Source organism: Schistocerca gregaria, chromosome 6 (genome assembly GCF_023897955.1).
Source record: "Schistocerca gregaria isolate iqSchGreg1 chromosome 6, iqSchGreg1.2, whole genome shotgun sequence".
NCBI classification, from domain to species: Eukaryota; Metazoa; Arthropoda; class Insecta; order Orthoptera; family Acrididae; genus Schistocerca; species Schistocerca gregaria.
Genome location: NC_064925.1, coordinates 286,211,636 through 286,230,456, shown reverse-complemented (window position 1 = coordinate 286,230,456; position 18,821 = coordinate 286,211,636). Strand labels below are relative to the sequence as shown.

Here is an 18,821-nt window from a genome sequence, read left to right as displayed (position 1 = left end):
GATAATAAGAACCACACAACTTACATGGATATGAAGTTCTGTGGAGTTCAAGCAAAAATACTTTCTCTTTATGTCTTTATGGTTTGTTATAGTTATTTTTGTACATATCTGGTAACAAGACGTCATTAGTGGAATATAAATAATTTAAGGAGTGAAAGTAACAGCTCTCAAAGTAGTTGCATGATGAACCATCAATAGCCACATATATAACATTTCTAGCTTTCAGACAAATCCTTTTTCAGAGCTATAAATTTCATGTACATACACACAAATCCATGTGCCTAGGTACAATGTCCTAGTAGGCTGTATTGTGATGGCACTTTTGTTCAAAAGAGGTGAAACGATGTGTCACATAGATTGGGCTAAGGAAGAAAAGAGGAGGGAATGGACAACGATATTGTGTAGGGTTGGCAAGTGGCAGAATACCCGGTGGGAGGGGTTGGAAGGATAGTGAGTAGGACATATGTCACTTCAGGGCACAATGACAGGTAGTCAAAACCCTGGTTATTTATATTATTTTATTTATTTACTTACATGTCAAGTTCAATAGGCCCAAATTGATGGGCAAATCTCCAAGGTGTTGGAACATGTCAGTACATGAAATTATAACAGAACAGTAATAAGAGATAAAAAGAAAATGTTTATGAACCCAAAAAAAGTCAGCTCATAAATTTTTATTGCCCGAACCACCTGTTTCTGAGCCAAAAATGTCCTTTTAGAATAGGAAGAGTTACCCCAAAATATAATACCATATGACATAAGCAAATGAAAATAAGCAAAGTGGACTAATTTTCATGTTGAACAATCACTCACTTCAGATACCATTCAAATAGTAAAAATGGCAGCATAAGTCTTTGAACAAGATACTGAACATGGGCTTTCCATGACAGTTTACTATCTGAACACCTAGAAATTTGAACTGTTCAGTTTCACTAATCATATGCCCACTCTGTAAAATTAAAACGTCAGGTTTTGTTGAATTGTGTGTTTGAAACTATAAAAACTGAGTCTTACTGTGATTTAGTACCAGTTCATTTTCTACAAGTCATGAACTGCACTATTTGAAACCAGGCCAATGTTTCAAACAACATCCTTTACTACCAAGCAAGTGTCATGAGCAAACAGAAATATTGTAGAGTTACCCGCAATACTAGAGGGCACATCATTTTTATAAGTAAGGAGCAGGAGTGGCTCCAACACTGATCCCCGGGGCACCTCCCATTTGACTGTACCCCACTCAAACACCACATCACAGCCATTCTCAACACTGTGAATAATGACCTTTTGCCGTCTGTTGCTAAAGTAAGAGGTAAACCAATTGTGAGCTGCTCCCTGTATTCTGTGATGGTCCAACATCTGGAGCCATATTTTATGATCAACACAATGAAACACGTTAGTTAAATCAAAAAATATGCCTAGCATTTGAAACCTTTCATTTAACCCATCCAGTACCTCATAGAGAAAAGAGAATACAGCATTTCAGTTGTTAAATGACTTTTAAAGCCAAACTGTACAATTGATACCAAATCATGTACATATACAGCCTTTTCAATAACTTTGGCAAACACTGATGGCATAGAAATAGGTCTAAAATTGTCAACATTATCCCTTTCTTCCTTTTTATAAAGCGGCTTTACTACTGAGTACTTTAACAAATATGGCTAAATAGAGGCCAAACATGTGCAGCACAGTATTTTAATATTCTGCTAGGCATTCCATCACAACTATGAGAGTCCTTAGTCTTCAGTGATTTAATTATTGACTCAATCTCCTCCTCACCAGTATCACAGAGGAGTATTTCAGACATCAATCTCAGAAAGGCATTTGCCAAGAAAGTTATATGATTCCCTATAGAAACTAAATTTTTATTTACAGGGTGTTTATAAATGAATATCGGGGTTTTAATGCTTTATAATATTATTACATTAAACTTACAGTTGTAAATGCTATGTCAAATGAACGCAATGTTTCCACCACAATCTGCTAGGCAGCAGTAGTAGTGAAGATGGCGACTAGTGAACAGAAACCATTTTGTGTTTTGCAGTTCGCAAAGACCAAGCCTGTAGTTACTGTGGAACATGCATTCTAGCTGAAGTTCGGTTGTTATCGTCCAAGTAATAATAACATTCATAGATGGTATCATCAATTTGAAGATATTGGCTACCTTTGTAAAGGGAAGAGCACATGACAACCAAAAGTTAGTGAAGAGACTGTTGAGCATTCACTCGTAGCCCAAAGAAATCAGTCTGGAAGGCTAGTCGTGAATTACAAGTTCCCATGTTCCGATGTTGACTGTTTGAAAAGTTTTAAGAAAATGCTTACAACTACATCCTTACTGTTTACAGTTATTACAGGCTGTAAAGTTGGCAGACGATGGATTATGGGCCAACTTCACAAACAAACTGTTGTTTCATGATGATGAAGATTTTCTGGATCATGTTGTCTTCAGTGATAAATCGACCTTTCACCTTAGTGGACATGTTAACACTCACAATGTGCACATCTGGGGCTCAGAAGATCCTCACAAGGTGGTACAAATTCAACAAGATTCCCCTAAAAAGACTAGTTTTTGTACCATATCCCAGTGGAAAGCTTAAGGGCCTTTCTTTTTTGGTGAACTTGGCACTTCTTACCTTGAGACTCTAGAGCAATGGCTCTTCAAAAAAATGGCTCTGAGCACTATGGGACTTAACATCTGTGGTCATCAGTCCCCTAGAACTTAGAACTACTTAAACCTAACTAACCTAAGGACATCACACACATCCATGCCCGAGGCATGATTCGAACTTGCTACCGTAGCGGTCGCGCGTTTCCAGACTGAAGCACCTAGAACTGCTTGGCCACTCCAGCCGGCAATGGCTCTTCCCTCAGTTGGAAGAAGGTGAGCCAGAGGACTTCATTTTCCAGCAAGATGCTGCACCACCTCATTGGTATAGTGAAGTACATGATTGGTTGAATTTCACTGTACCCAAGCACTGGGCCCAATAACAGGGCTTGCTTTTTATGGCCTTCATGTTTACCTGACCTAACGCCATGCGATTTTTTCCTTTGGGGCTTCATCAAGGATTGTGTGTATGTGCCTCTGCTACCAGCAGACCTCCCTGTATTAAGAAACTGGACTGAAGCAGCTGTTGCTACAATCACTGAAGATACACTTATCAATGTTTGGGAAGAACTTGGCTATAGACTTGATGTGTGCCATGTGACAAATGGTGCTCACATTGAACATTTATATGGTTCTTGGTAAAACTGCTTGAGTTGCTCTTTCATTTGACATATCATTTATAACTGTAAGTTTAATATAATTAATATTATAAAGCATTAAAACCCTGATATTCATTTATAAACACCCTGTAATTCACCAGCAATGCACAGAAAATGATTGTTAAATATTGTACATATATCTGATTTATCATTAACAGAAATATTTTTGCTATGAACTGACTTTATATTGTCAAGCTTATGCTGCTGGCCAAACACTTCCTTCACAGGAGGACCTTTAAACTACAACAACTAGAAGTTTAGTTTCACTGAATTCAACTGTCCCTGCACAACATTCAAATATCTGTTCAGAGCAGTGCCATAATATGCCATGGACTCAAATGGAATACTGCCTTTTGTGTACATAGCCACTCCCCTACCCCACAAGGACATCCTTGAAAACCAGCCAGCTAATCTATATCTTGGAAAATAAAGCCTCTAAATTGTCAAATTATTTAAGTGGTGCTCGGACATACCAATTATTTCAGAGTCAACATCTATAAGCAGCTCACAAACTTTGTCTCTAATACCTCTTATATTTTGATTAAATATGTTAATTGCTTCTCTGTTTGGAAACATGAAATACTCTGGAGGTGAACCCTTAGTTAGAGAGACTTCCTTTAAGCAGGTATACCTGTCTTGACTTCAGTTTAAAAAGGGTGCAGCTCTAACACCAACTACTACAGGAATTTTTCCAAGAGTGGTCTCATCACCACTGTCACAAATAAGCTTTGCCAGCCTGCTCTTCCCATACTTACTGAGGTGCAGGCCATGCCCAGTGAAAGCCAATCTACTGGTAGACCCAACTGGCACCACTGAAATGTGACCCTTGCCCTCTGCCGTAAGTGCCCTTTCCAGCCCCATGTTAGCGTGCCTAACAGCTGCATTAAGATGAAGCCAATCATGACGCTGAAACGGTTGCACAAAATGCACATTAGTGCCAGCAGTTTGAGTTCTTTAGCTGATAACCACCTACATCATATTCCCTGTCCCTATCTAGTTTGTTCCCTGCTCCATCTACTGTCACTATCTGATCCTCCTTCGTAATATTCTTACATATCTCGCCTATTCTGTCAGTCACCTGAGCCAACCCTGCACTAGGCTTCACAATGCTGGTGACCTAGTACTCTCTCCCCAACACTTCCTGCAACTACTGGCCCACACCTCAAATGTGCAAACTACCTAGCAGTAGAACCTTCTTCTTTCTGTTAGACTTTGCAACTAACATAGGCTTCCTAACTGTTGAGGACTGCTGCATGTTCCATACATCTACGGCTACAAACTAGTGGACAATGTAATTCAGTGGTTCCAATCTAGGGTGGTACTGAGTCACGAGGGGAGTGCTCCTCTATGGCCAGATGATGGAACATTTGGAGGTGGTGGATTACTAGAAAGATAAGCCATCGGAGATCTATTTTTGTACAAGGCTGAGACGGTAACTTTTCTGTATTGACACAGATGGAAGGAGCAAGTATCCATGGTGGTGGAAAAAGTGTGAAAAAATACCTAAATAACATAGAATTATATCCAAAAATATTAACAAAAATATGCCCAAATACATGGTAAAAATCACATATTAGTTTAATTTTGTCTTCAGGGTCCCTAAATGAGGGATTGATTAGGGGATGAAGAATACCTCTAGATTCTTCACTTAATCTCAGTTAGCAGAACTTTGAAAGTAGGACTTATTGGGATAATTGGCATCTGCCAGTTCAGATTTTTCAAGGTTTTTGTCACACTCTCCCATGAGTCAAAGAAACCAGTGACCATTCATGCCACAATTTTTTGTGCGCATTCAATGTCACCTTTTGGTTTTTTTTGGTATTTGTCCCACACATGTGAGCAGTAGTTAAATGCGATGCACATGTGATCTGTAAGTAGTCTCCATTGTAGACTGATCACATTTCCCAGTATCCTGGCCATGAACTAAATTTTGACAAGTGCATTACCTACAACTGAGTGTTTGTGATTATTCCATTTCATAGTACACTGGTTCCAATTATGAACTTCTTCATGTTGTGATCAGGTGATACACTTTCCTGCACTTTGAGAAGTGCATAGTTTAACACTTCTGGACTTTTAAAACCAATTACCAACCTCTGCACTACTTCAAAATTTAGCAAAATCTAACTGATTATGTGTGGATTTTTTTTCAGGTAGTACTTCATTAAGATAATTTCATTATCTGTAAAAATGTGAAGTTACTATTAATTTTGGTTGTCAGGCCATTAATAAACAACATGAACAATAATAAATCAAACACATCTCTGGGGCACACTACTTCAGTCAGTGACACTCCATTATATACCAGTTCTCAGTCTACTCAGAAATTTCATTCTAGATTCTATGTAATCGCACATTTGGTAATAAAGATTGGTTTACAGTAAATTCAAATCCTTTTTGGATGCCAAGTAATACTGCACCCAGTTGACTGTCTTTATCTATAGCTTTCCGGACACCATCTAAGAGAAGTGAAAGTTGGATTTTGTGTCATCAGTGCTTCCAGAATGTTTACTGGTTCGCATGGAGGACATCATTTGGTTTAAGATACCTCACTATGTTTGAGCTCAGAATATGTTCTTGAATTATACTATAATTGGGAACAGTGAAATTGGATTAGTTGTGTGGATCACTTTTACTGCATTTCTTATAGATGGGTCTGTCCTGTGTGTGCTTCCAATCACTTGGCACAGATTTTTGGTATAGAGATCTATGCAATTATGGCTAAAATTGGAGCTATCTATCTCTGCTGTACATTAAACAGGTCTCACAGAGAACTTTGTGAAAGCCATGGACAAAATGTTATGTGCATTCAAGTAGTTGTGAGAGACGTTTTGAGGGATCAGTGAAGGAAAACTTTGAGAAGGAATATTTGTAGGACCACATATTATGGAATTAATGCCTGATGAACATTTCCTTGACTTGTTGAGTGATGTTTAAGGAATATCATGGCTGTCTTTCATAAGTGAATGAAATATTTGGGCAACCATGTGACATAGCATTATTGTGAAATTGTACATCTACAATTGAGATCATACCACCAGCTAACACTTGGTTCAAGAATCATAAAAGAAGGTTGTATACATGGAAGAACCCTGGAGATACTAGAAGGTTTCAGATACATTGCATAATGGTAAGAAAAAGATTTAGGAACCAGGTTTTAAATTGTAAGACATTTCCAGGGGCTGATGTGGACTCCAATAACAATCTATTGGTTATGAACTGTAGATTAAAACTGAAGAAACTGCAATAAGGTGGGAATTTAAGGAGATGGGACCTGGATAAACTGAGTAAACCAGAGGTTGTACAGAGTTTCAGGGAGAGCATAGAGAAACAACTGACAGGAATGGGGAAAGAAATACAGTAGAAGACGAATGGGTAGCTCTGAGGGATGAAGTAGTGAAGGCAGCAGAGTACCTAGTAGGTAAGAAAAGAGAGCTAGTAGAAATCCTTAGGTAACAGAAGAAATATTGAATTTAATTGACGAAAGAAGAAAATATAAAAATGCACTAAATGAAGCAGGCAAAAAGGAGTACAAATGTCTCAAAAACGAGATCGACAGGAAGTGCAAAATGGCTAAGCAGGGATGGCTAGAGGACAAATGTAAGGATGTAGAGGGTTATCTCACTAGGGGTAAGATAGATACTGCCTACAGGAAAATTAAAGAGACTTTTGGAGAAAAGAGAACCACTTGTACGAATATCAAGAGCTCAGATGGAAACCCAGTTCTAAGCAAAGAAGGGAAAGCAGATAGGTGGAGGGAGTATATAGAGGGCCTATACAAGGGCAATATACTTGATGATAATATTATGGAAATGGAAGAGGATATAGATGAAGATGAAATGGGAGATATGATACTGCGTGAAGGAATTTGACAGGGCACTGAAAAACCTGAGTCGAAACAAGGCCCCCGGAGTAGACAACATTCCATTGGAACTACTGACGGCCTTCAGAGAGCCAGTCCTGACAAAACTCTACCGTCTGGTGAGCAAGGTGTATGAAACAGGTGAAATACCCTCAGACTTCAAGAAGAACATAATAATTCCAATCCCAAGGAAAGCAGGTGTTGACAGATGTGAAAATTACCGAACTATCAGTTTAATAAGTCACATCTGCAAAATACTAACGCGAATTCTTTACAGACGAATGGAAAAGCTAATAGAATCCGACCTCGGGGAAGATCAGTTTGGATTCCCGACTTATCTTAGAAGCTAGATTAAGGAAGAGCAAACCTATGTTTCTAGCATTTGTAGACTTAGAGAAAGCTTTTGACAATGTTGACTGGAATACTCTCTTTCAAATTCTGAAGGTGGTAGGTGTAAAATACAGGGAGTGAAAGCCTATTTACAATTTGTACAGGAACCAGATGGCTGTTATAAGAGTTGAGGGGCATAAAGGGGGATCAGTGGTTAGGAAGGGAGTGAGACAGGGCTGTAGCCTATCCCCGATATTATTCAATCTGTATATTGAGCAAGTAGTGAAGGAAACAGAAGAAAAATTCGGAGTAGGTATTAAAATCCATGGAGAAGAAATAAAAACTTTGAAGTTTGCCAATGACATTGTAATTCTGTCAGAGACAGCAAAGGACTTGGAAGAGCAGTTGAACGGAATGGATAGTGTCATGAAAGGAGGGTATAAGATGAACATCAACAAAAACAAAATGAGGATAATGGAATGTAGTCAAACTAAGTTGGGTGATGCTGAGGGGAATTAGATTAGGAAATGAGACACTTAATGTAATAAAGGAGTTTTGCTAGTTGTGGAGCAAAATAACTGATGATGGTCAAAGTAGAGAAGATATGAAATGTAGACTGGCAATGACAAGGAATGCGTTTCTGAAGAAGAGAAATTTGTTAACATTAAGTATAGATTTAAGTGTCAGGAAGTCGTTTCTGAAAGTATTTGTATGGTGCGTAGCTATGTATGAATGTGAAACATGGACGATAATTAGTTTGAACTAGAAGAGAATGCTGAAGATTAGATGGGTAGATCACATAACTAATGAGTAGGTATTGAATAGGATTGGGGAGAAGAGAAGTTTGTGGCACAACTTGACCAGAAGAAGGGATCGGTTGGTAGGACATGTTCTGAGACATCAAGGGATTGCCAATTTAGTATTGGAGGGCAGCGTGGAGGGTAAATATCGTAGAGGGAGACCAAGAGACGAATACGCTAAACAGATTCAGAAGGATGTAGGTTGCAGTAGGTGCTGGGAGATGAAGAAGCTTGCACAGGATAGAGTAGCATGGAGAGCTGCATCAAATCAGTCTCAGGAGTGAAGACCACAACAACAACAAGTACTATTCTGACAAAACTTCAGTAAATTCGCTATCTAAGTCATGCTGATGATGTTAACATAGTCCACATTATAGGTGAAATATACTTTCTGCTGGTGATAAAAGTAGTGGACATTGTTCTCTTTCTGTGGCCAATCCTCCAGTTTCTTGACAGCACTGCGCAGCTCAGGTTTAAGGGTCCTAAATCTTCCCTTCTTTTTAGATATTTTCAGCATAGACTCTAGAATATGACAGAAGAGCTCCACTTAGTTCATTGTTTCGAAGCAATGACATCTGTACCCCCCCCCCCCCCCCCCCCCAACTACCACACATCCTCCTTCCTTCTGCCCTCTGGACATTAGTCCAGAACCATCTTTCCTACGAAAGCTCAAACATTTTATATTCATGCTTGTTTATGATTTTTATAAACACATTTAGATTACGTATGTGTAACATATAATGCTATGTGTATTGTTATAACTTGACAAGAAAAATAAAATGCAGTTATATGGAAATTTAATAACCTTAGGCAAGTGAAAGTCATTGCTTAGAGATACAGACAAGAAACACTGTACACATTCTATGTGATAACTGAAATAAATTAACTCTGAAAATAAGACCTTCAATCACTCATCACTCAACTAGGCAGGACACTAATATGTGTATAAAGAACAAAACCTTCTTAACCTTGATATTTATTACATGTGACTTCTCCCAAAAGCATGTCACAGATGCTCAGTCAGTGATATTACTTAAAACTGATTTTTCAGCTTGTAGTCTCTGATGTCCTTTCTCTTCTCTTCCGTTCTAGTCCCTTTGACTTCAATTTACATTTAATACCTCTTTTGAAGACTTATTCATTTCCTACTGCTCCCTACATTCATTTCTAAATTGCTGTTGCCTTTCTGTATATCAAATTTATTTACTGCTTTTTCATTTAACTTTCTAGTTCTTCAGTTTCTCTTACTATCTTTCTTTAATTACATTTTCTTCTCTGAGAAGTCTTCATTTCTCTTTTTGAATCAATGTCCACTTTTGTCTCACCTCTGCCACATACCCATTTTGTCCCCCTCCTGTTTCTGATTTCCTACTTATACTCTCTGGCATTTCTACAGTCTCACCTACTAAAATTTATAAGTAAATAAATTAATTAATCTTTCCCTAATTTTTCAATTCTGATTACTACATTTTCTTGTCCTACTCTGTCACCCTTAAATTTGGATTTGTAGGTAATGTCATCCGTTTCACTACAATAATTGCCCCTTTTTCAAAAAATGGAACAATGTCCACACCAGAAAGTTAAATTTCTGCAAGCTTTTCTTGGTGTGGGTTACTTCACTATCTTTGGATCTGTAGCAGGTCTATCTGTTAATCTCTTGTGATTTTACTAAAGTACTTACTATATTTGAAACAAATACATACTGAAATGCTTTGAATAAAAGATTGTGAATGTTTGCTTTAGATTTTTGATTCTTTATTGATATTGTTCATTGTATTCAAAGTTCTCATTTTGGTTTAGATTCTAAACCTGTAAAGTCATAGGTAATCTAGTCTGTAAAATGAGAGGAAGACAGCTACTCAGCTATAGCAGATTGATAAGTGGAGCACAGAAATACATTACAAATAACAGTAGCACTCTAGCTTTTGAGCAAAGACATTCACACACACATTTGTACAGGCACCGAAACATAAACTCCTGTGACCACAATAAGACTGTTTATTGGCAGCACATAATCTAGTTCTCCGTTTACACAATTGTATCAACAAGAAAATTGACTTGAAAATACTACAAAGTTATGTACAGACAGAATATCTTGCCAGTAATTTTTGTCAGAAAGCAAAATTTCAGTACTGCTAGTAGACTCATTTGTAAGTGAAACATTAATACTAGCATTCAGAACTATTACTACCTTCTACAAGGAGGAAAGGATAGGTTGGCGCAGGCCACAGAGGAGAGGATGGCTGCTCAAATCCCAGGGTTAAGGGACATATTTTTGTGAAGACAGGGGAAACAAAGATAAAGGGAATGGGCACTCAGAGATAGTATATGGGTGAGCACTTTGTCACCTACAGTCCAGAGATGATATAAGGACTGAATGGAAAAGAAAATATGGATAAAGGAAGATAAATGTGAAGTCAAATAAATAGTGCAAGTAAAAATTTCAAAAGAGATGTGGGAAAAAGCAAAGAGGGAGGAAGAGTAATGTGGATAAAAACAGAGGAAAATAAGGAAATAAATGAACAAATATTTTTAATAATATAAATGGGGTTAAGGGATTTTAACTTAATAGAGGTTAAGTCCAGGACAGTGGCAGGATGTGAGGTTGTGTCAAAGAACAGATTCCCATTTCTGAAGTACAAGGAAACTAGTGTTGGATGAGATGACCCAAACAGCGTGTTTGGTGTAGCAGGTTGTAAGGAGGGCAATTCTTCAAGCCTTCACTGACTCCTGGGGCAAAATCTTATTACAAAATGTGTCACAAACCAAAGTAAATTTTGTTCACATTTAAAGTCTGCCTGACACCAAATTTAGTGTCTAAAAAGTCATGAATGGCAGAATAACTGAGCTGTGAGTAGCAAAGTAAAACTGGAACTGTTGAATTCTGTGCCCACATGCTCCTTTAATAAGAAAGGCACAGAAGTACTGTCTCAGTTAACTTCTGTCGCCATTGCAAATGTGAGTGATATAGATGTCAGTGTCAGTGCTATTGAGACATAGATAAAATCACTAAAGTAAACAGGGTTCAAAGGTCTGATTCATCCCTGTCAGATTTTAAATCTGAGTTTGCTCCCATTGCAACCATAACACATTATAGATCCCTAGAAAAAAATTGTGTCCAGTGGCTGCAAGAAAATATGGGTACTCTCATCTGCAAGAACAATATCAGGAATGATCCATAAAACTAGCATCCAGTTGATTGACATTCATATGTTGTAGAATTCTGTAATATTTCTGAGGTTTTACTTAATGAGGTACCTTGAACTGAATGAGCGCCTCCATGACAACCAACATGGATTCTAAAAACATCCATCATGCAAAACCTTACTTCTATTATTCTCATCTGACAACCTGAAAATCTCATATCAAGGCCATCAGGTGGATGCAGTATTACATGACTTCCAAGAAAGTACCACACTAATTTTTATTAACAAAAGTATGATTGTGTATGATGTCAAACAAAATTTGTGTGGCTTAAGAACTGAGGGAAGATGCAGCCTGTTAATTCAGATGGATACTCATTGACAGAACTCAGGTGTACCCCAGGGAAATGTACTGGACTAAACAATTTAATGGTGAGCTTGGACTTTTTGCACATGTCACAGTTATATGTAATGAAGTACTATATGAAAAAATATCCAATTAAATCTTGATAAGAGTTCAAAGTGGTGCAAAGATTGGAAAGTTGTTTTAAATGAAACACATCACAAAATGTGAAAAAGTAAAATCTTGTGACTACAGAGTCAATAAGTTACAACTGGAATCAATCAAATTATTTGAATTTGTGGGTATTATAAACTGGAAGGATGTGAAATGGAATGATTACAAGATTTAAACCTTAGTTAAGGCATGTTACAGACTTTGATTCATTGCAGGACATTGGAAAAATGCAGTCAGTCTGGAAGAGATACTGCTTACAAAGCACTTGTGCATCACATCTGAAAAATACTGCTATAATCTATGAGCGAAATATTAAATGAAACCAAAAGCGGGTATTGAACACATGCAGTGAAGTGTGGGTTGAATGATTATAGGTCTGTTTGATTCACATATAAGCATCATGGGAAAGTTTAGAAACCTGTATCGGCAGATTGCTTGGGGACAGATGCCAATTATCTGGCAAAACCCTATATAGAAAGTTTTAAGAACCAGTGTTAAGCAAAGAATATATATGGCTCCCAACAGAACCTTGAAAATAGCATTAGGCCAACTGCTGTTGCCACAGATGCTTTTAAGCAGTCAGTCTTCCCTCGCTGTATATCTTATTGAAATGAGAAGGAATCATAACCTGTGGCAAAATGTTAAGTACCCTTAACCATGCAGCTCACAGTAGTTTTCAGAGTATGAAATGTACATGTATCCAAATCTCTTGAGTCCTGCTGCAGAGCATACTCAGCAGTGGAGTACTTGGTTCTCTAAAACTGATAGTCCTATGTCCATTCATGGGCTCAGCCAGTTTGGTGGTCATTCCTGTTCAAAACACCAAGCAGTGAACAAATGTAAATTGGTAAACAACATGCAAGGTTCCACATGTTGCTCTGCCTTTTATGTTGTTTGGTTTACCAGTTATGTTGCTAGAGTAAGTGGTAGTGGTTTGGTAAAAGAGACAGTTTTACAGTTTAAATGATTGCAGGTGTAGGAATCTGAAAACTCTCAGCTTCACACAATTGCTTTCATAGATCTCCATATTCCTCCTAACTTACCCATGTCCCTTCCACCACCTTTCACCATTTCCAAAAGTATATAAAACTGGATGAATGTTCCATTGTAGCTGGCTTCTAAGCCACTAACAAATCCAGCACCTCCAACCCATCACTCAGAGCTTCTCAGCCTACACAAAAGACACCAACCACTGTTTGGAATGTTTCAAATCTGCTCCTTTGTACAAACTGCCTCTCAACCGTGGAACGCTACAGATGCAAATTCCCACTGAAAACACTTGATATACACTACTGGCCATTAAAGTTGCTTACAACAGAATAAATTATGTAGATGATAAATGGGTATTCATTGGACAAATATATATTATACTAGAACTGACATGTGATTACATTTTCATGCAATTTGGGCGCATAGATTCTGAGAAATAAGTACCCAGAACAACCACCTCTGGCCATAATAACAGCCTTGATATGCCTGGGCATTGAGTCAAACAGAGCTTTGATGGTGTGTACAGGTGCAGCTGCCCATGCAACTTCCACATGATACCTCAGTTCATCAAGAGTAGTGACTGGCGTATTGTGACGAGCCAGTTGCTCAGCCAATATTGCCCAGATGTTTTCAATTGGTGAGAGATCTGGAGAATGTGCTGTCCAGGGCAGCAGTTGAACATTTTCTGTATCCAGTAGGACTGTACAGAACATGCAACATGAGGTCGTGCATTATTGTGCTGAAATGTAGGGTTTCGCAGGGATTGAATGAAGGGTAGAGCCACGGGTCGTAACACATCTGAAATGTGATGTCCACTGTTCAAAGTGCCATCAATGTGAACAAGAGTTGACTGAGAGTGTAACCAATGGCACCCCATACCATCATGCTGGGTGATAAGCCAGAATGGCGAAGCCAGTATGACGAATACATGCTTCCAATGTATGTACACCACGATGTTGCCAAACATGGATGCAGCCATCACAATGCTGTAAACAGAACCTGTATTCAACTGCAAAAATGACGTTTTGCCATTCGTTCACCCATGTTCGTCGTTGAGTACACTGATGCAGCCGCTCCTGTCTGTGATGCAGCATCAAGGCTAACTGCAGCCATGGCTCCCGAGCTGATAGTACATGCTGCTGTAAATGTCATCAAACTGTTCAACTGTTCATGCAGATGGTTGTTGTCTTGCAAACATTCCCATCTGTTGACTCAGGGATCAAGATGTGGCTGTACAATTTGTTACAGCCATGTGGATAAGATGCCTGTCATCTTGACTGCTAGTGATATGAGGTGGTTGGGATCCAGTACGAGGCTCCGTATTACCCTCCAGAACCCACCAATTCCATATTCTGCTAACAGTCATTGGATCTCGACCAATGCGAGCAGCAATGGCACAATACAATAAACCACAATCGCGATAGGCTACAATCCGACCATTATCAAAGTTGGAAACATGATGGTACGCATTTCTCCTCCTTACACAGGGCATCACAACAACATTTCACCAGGCAACTCTGGTCAACTGCTGTTTGTGTATGAGAAATCGGTTGGAAAATTTCCTCATATCAGCACATTATAGGTGTCACCACTGATGCCAACCTTTTGTGAATGGTCTGAAAAGCTAATCATTTTCATATCGCAGCACCTTCTTCCTGTCAGTTAAATTTCGCATCTGTAGCACATCATCTTCATGGTGTAGCAATTTTAATGGTCAGTTGTGTAGCTTCATTTATTGCCACCCTAACTGATTCCATTCCTACCGATAATTACTTCACTTTGAGGACCACACACAGGTAGATTATTGTGGGAACCCATTGAATGCTAACATTTTTATGGACTGCACGGATGAGGTAATCATCAATGCTCAGATACTGGACTCCTTCATTTGGTATAGATTTATTGATAATGTCATTTGGGTCTTGACACAATGCCAACAACAACTCCTTCATTCCATGCAATAGCTTAACTTCTTTTTCCAGCTCAAATTTCCAAATCCAAAACCATGTTCCCAGACACTGATCTCTATTTCACTGAATCTCCCATCAAAACCTCATTCTGTATAAAATCTACCAACAAACAATAATGCCTGCACCATGCCAGATTTGACTCACTCTATAACAAACATTCCCTTCCACACAGTTACTCATCCATGGAAAATGTATCTGATCCACCATTAAATCCCTCAACACTTACACCAACAACCTCATCCAAAATATCCTCTCTCTCTCTACTACCCCATAAATGTCATCCACAAAACAAACCTTCCTGGCACTATCCTCCTCTTGTCCTCTGACTAGTACAACTCCTACTTCCAAGAACTTCAGAAGCACCCCCTCTTGCCACCCAGGCCACAAATGTATCAGTGCTTGGTCCAGCAAGGCTACAACTTTAAAAATCAATCATCCCTACCCACTGTCACCTTCTGTTACCTCAACCTTCCATAACATCCCTGTCAAACAATAAGATGGTCCTAGACCTTAGCCCCATCACCAGGTTCATACACCTAAAATTGTTCCTTCTCTGAAATACATCCCAAGCATCCATGACTACATACTAACATTAAAGGATGAGCAACATGTGAAATAATACGTATTTTTTGCTAACTCTTGTGTGATCATTGCATGGCCTTTTGTTTGAGGATGACCACCACCCAACTGGTTGAATAAATGAACAGACATAGAGGAGCTGACTATCTTGAGGAAAACCCAGTATCCAAATGCTGATTATGCTCCGTAGCATGGTTCAAGTGCCCTGTGAGCCCACTACAGCTCACAGGCTATCTGCACATTAGTTCCCTGAACTACAGGAATGGGAAATTCCACTCCAACATACCCTCACATTTTGTCACCGTATTGGTTTAAACCACCACTAATACTAAACTGCCTTACTCCTTTTTTTTAAATCATTACTATATTTTTTAATTTAATTGTCTGCTCATTTACTTACTCAAATGCTTTCATTATTAATTGGTAATTACTATTTTCATTGCAGTCCCCTCTCTCATCATTTTATCATTTTGTCATTTTCTTTTCAGTTTTTAATTGCACTGTTTCATTTAATTAATCATTTATGTTCCCCCATGCATCTTTCAGTTCTCAGTCTGTCACAGTGCTGACCAATATACTATCCTTCACCACTCATTCTTTCTTATGCCTTTCCTTCATATTTGTTTCCTCTCTACCTCACAACAGATGGTGTCCCTCGTCCTGGGATGCGATTGATCTGTTGTTCATTTCTAATTTTGCCTCTGTTCTTCTTGAGGAAGGAACTGATAGTTCTTAAAGCTAGTACAATTCTTAATTTTTAAATGTGTCTTTTGGCAATACTGGAATTTATCATCCTGAACATAATTACTGTGCAGCCATTCTGACTCTTTGCAATTTTATATTCAGAATTCCATCATAATTAATCACACGATTTGCACTAGAGAAAAATACTACATACCTTAAGTGTTGTCGAAGAAGCGTACTTTCGAACATCTGGAGGCAATATGAAAGCATGTTTAGCTGGTAGGGGTATGTGGGGTAATAACTGATCCCATGGTCTTGGTGTACCCAATACAGCCACATAGCGCCCAGCTAAGGTCCAAATGCGAACAGTATTATCTGCACTCGAGCTTTAAAAACACAAAGATTACAAACTCATATTTGTTTGAATCCAGTAGAATACTTTTTAGAAATATTTAATTAATTGATACTTTCAGTTTATAAGTATCATCATTTGAGAGGCAAAACTAATGGAGAGGGCATGGTAATGTAAATTTCTGGCTACAGCTACTGGCTCAAGAACTGTTTGATGGTGTGTGACTGAGTGAATGTATACAAAGAGAGTATCATAGAAATGTTGCAACAATCTTTGAGGGGTTGTAGAGGTTGTTTTGAGAAACAAAGCGAGGATAGGAAACCATGCCCAGAAACATCCCCAATGATGCTACAGAGCATCAAAGTTATAGACACCAGCTCCTGTGCACCAGGCCTCCTCTTTGGCAGCAAATGTGACTTTGTATGTTGACAGTCCTAGATGGAATGTCTCACAATGATGTTTGTTATTCAGTAACTGTTACTGACTGAAGGAGCTAGCTGCTGCATAGAAAGGCCTTGTCTCCTATGAATTTGATGCTCTGTTGCCTTGGTGGATGGCAGTTTTGGACACAGTTTTCCATCTGCAGTTTAGTTTCCTGCTGAGACCCTCTAAAATTTCCAGTGTTTTTCAATGTCCAGGAGAAAAATAAACTGCAGATAGAAACCTGTGTCTGAAACCATCATTCACCAAGGCAACAGGACATAGGACACAAGGTATGCCTACATACCAGTTAGCTCTGTCATCTCCAATGGTGATCACGGCAGTCCCAATCACTGAATGAGAAACACTACTGCAAGATGTTCTGTCTACAGTCCGACTGGATACAAAGTTACATTTTCTGCTGAAGGGGCAGCCTAATGGTAAGTGTCAGAACCTATAATTTCATTGTTTTATACCATCATTGGGTAACTTTTCTGGTCATGTGTTCCTATCCTCAATTTGTTCCTCAAGACACCCTCAACACCCACTGCCATTTAACAAAACCTTTCTGGAACACCAATGGAGTCGGTGTCACGAAGAACAAACTGAAAGGAATTGCCAGTGCCTCTATCCTTGATGGTCCTTGTGTATTTGTAGGCTGTAATAATTTTGTGTGTGTGAGTGTGTGTGTGTGTGTGTGTGTGTGTGTGTGTGTGTGTGTGTGTGTGTGTAAGAGAGAGAGAGAAAGAGAGAGAGGATGTGGAGGTGGATAAGTACTGAAACATCTGATAGCAGCCATCAGCTTTCACATGATGTCATTGAGATAGCAGACAGAATCTTAACACCTTTATCCAATGTAGTGATCACAAGAGCACAGACCAATACAATCAAGTAGACAGAAACAACTGCATACCAAAAAATTTTGTTGTGATTATTCCAAGAAGAATATGAAAGTAGCAGTCTTGAAAGAATTTGATATTGGATGGGAAGAAATAAAATACACAACATATACACCCAAACAAAAATTATGCAAATTACCATAATGCCAACACTAAATAAATCCCCTGAAAACCTAACAAATTTGGTAGTATGTTTTCATTTAACTTATGTAAGTAAACTGATCTTTATGATACCAGTTAATGAAAAATCTGCAAAACATAGCACTAAAAACTAAAACCCACTTAATTTATGTAGCTAGAACAAAGCCCACAATACCAGGGAACCACAATTTGCTCCATAAACTGGTACGAAAAAAGTCACTTAACCAGAAGTGAGCGTGAGTCTATGAGGGTTTTTGCATCATGGCGATGCAATAAAATCTTCACAGGTTTCTTGCTGCATAAGACTGCGCGTATGGAGGGGCATGTGGTCAGCACACTGCTCTCCCGGCCATATGACAGTTTCAAAGATCAGTGCCACTACTTCTCAGTCAAGTAGCTTCTCAATTTGCTCACAAGGGCTGAGTGCACCCCACTTGCCAACAGGGCTCGGCAGGCCATCCAAATGTTAGTCCAGCCCAACAGCGCTTAATGTCAGTGATCGGATGGGAACTGGTGTTACCACTATGGCAAGGCTGTTGGCTGGAATGCCATTAATAACCAATTTAATTTTATCCCTCAATTGGTGTATTGTTTGTGGTTTGTCCATGTACATTTTCCTCAACACAGATATCTTGAATGCTTCCTTAACAGTGCTGTCCTGTAAATCATTAACTGAGCAGACGACAGTCCCATAGATCATTAACTGAGAAGACAACAGAAATCTTTGTTGAATGAAATGTGCTCTTCTGTTTGGCAGTGCTCAGCCAGTGCATATTTATTTTCCTGCCCCAGTCTCACATTGTATACATGATCCATGCAACATAGAAAACCACAGCTCTGCAATTGTTTGATATAAGCTCTTCCACACCC

General features: G+C 38.8%; 1 protein-coding gene across 1 annotated transcript in view; it reads right to left on the bottom strand.

The window, feature by feature from the left end:
- Window positions 1-18,821, bottom strand: part of LOC126278854 (WD repeat-containing protein on Y chromosome) — a 395,714-nt gene that overhangs the window by 20,603 nt on the left and 356,290 nt on the right. The window contains exon 15 of the mRNA XM_049979130.1: window positions 16,354-16,525. Within this exon, the coding sequence (XP_049835087.1) occupies window positions 16,354-16,525 (172 nt within the window). The remainder of the gene's footprint in view (window positions 1-16,353; window positions 16,526-18,821) is intronic.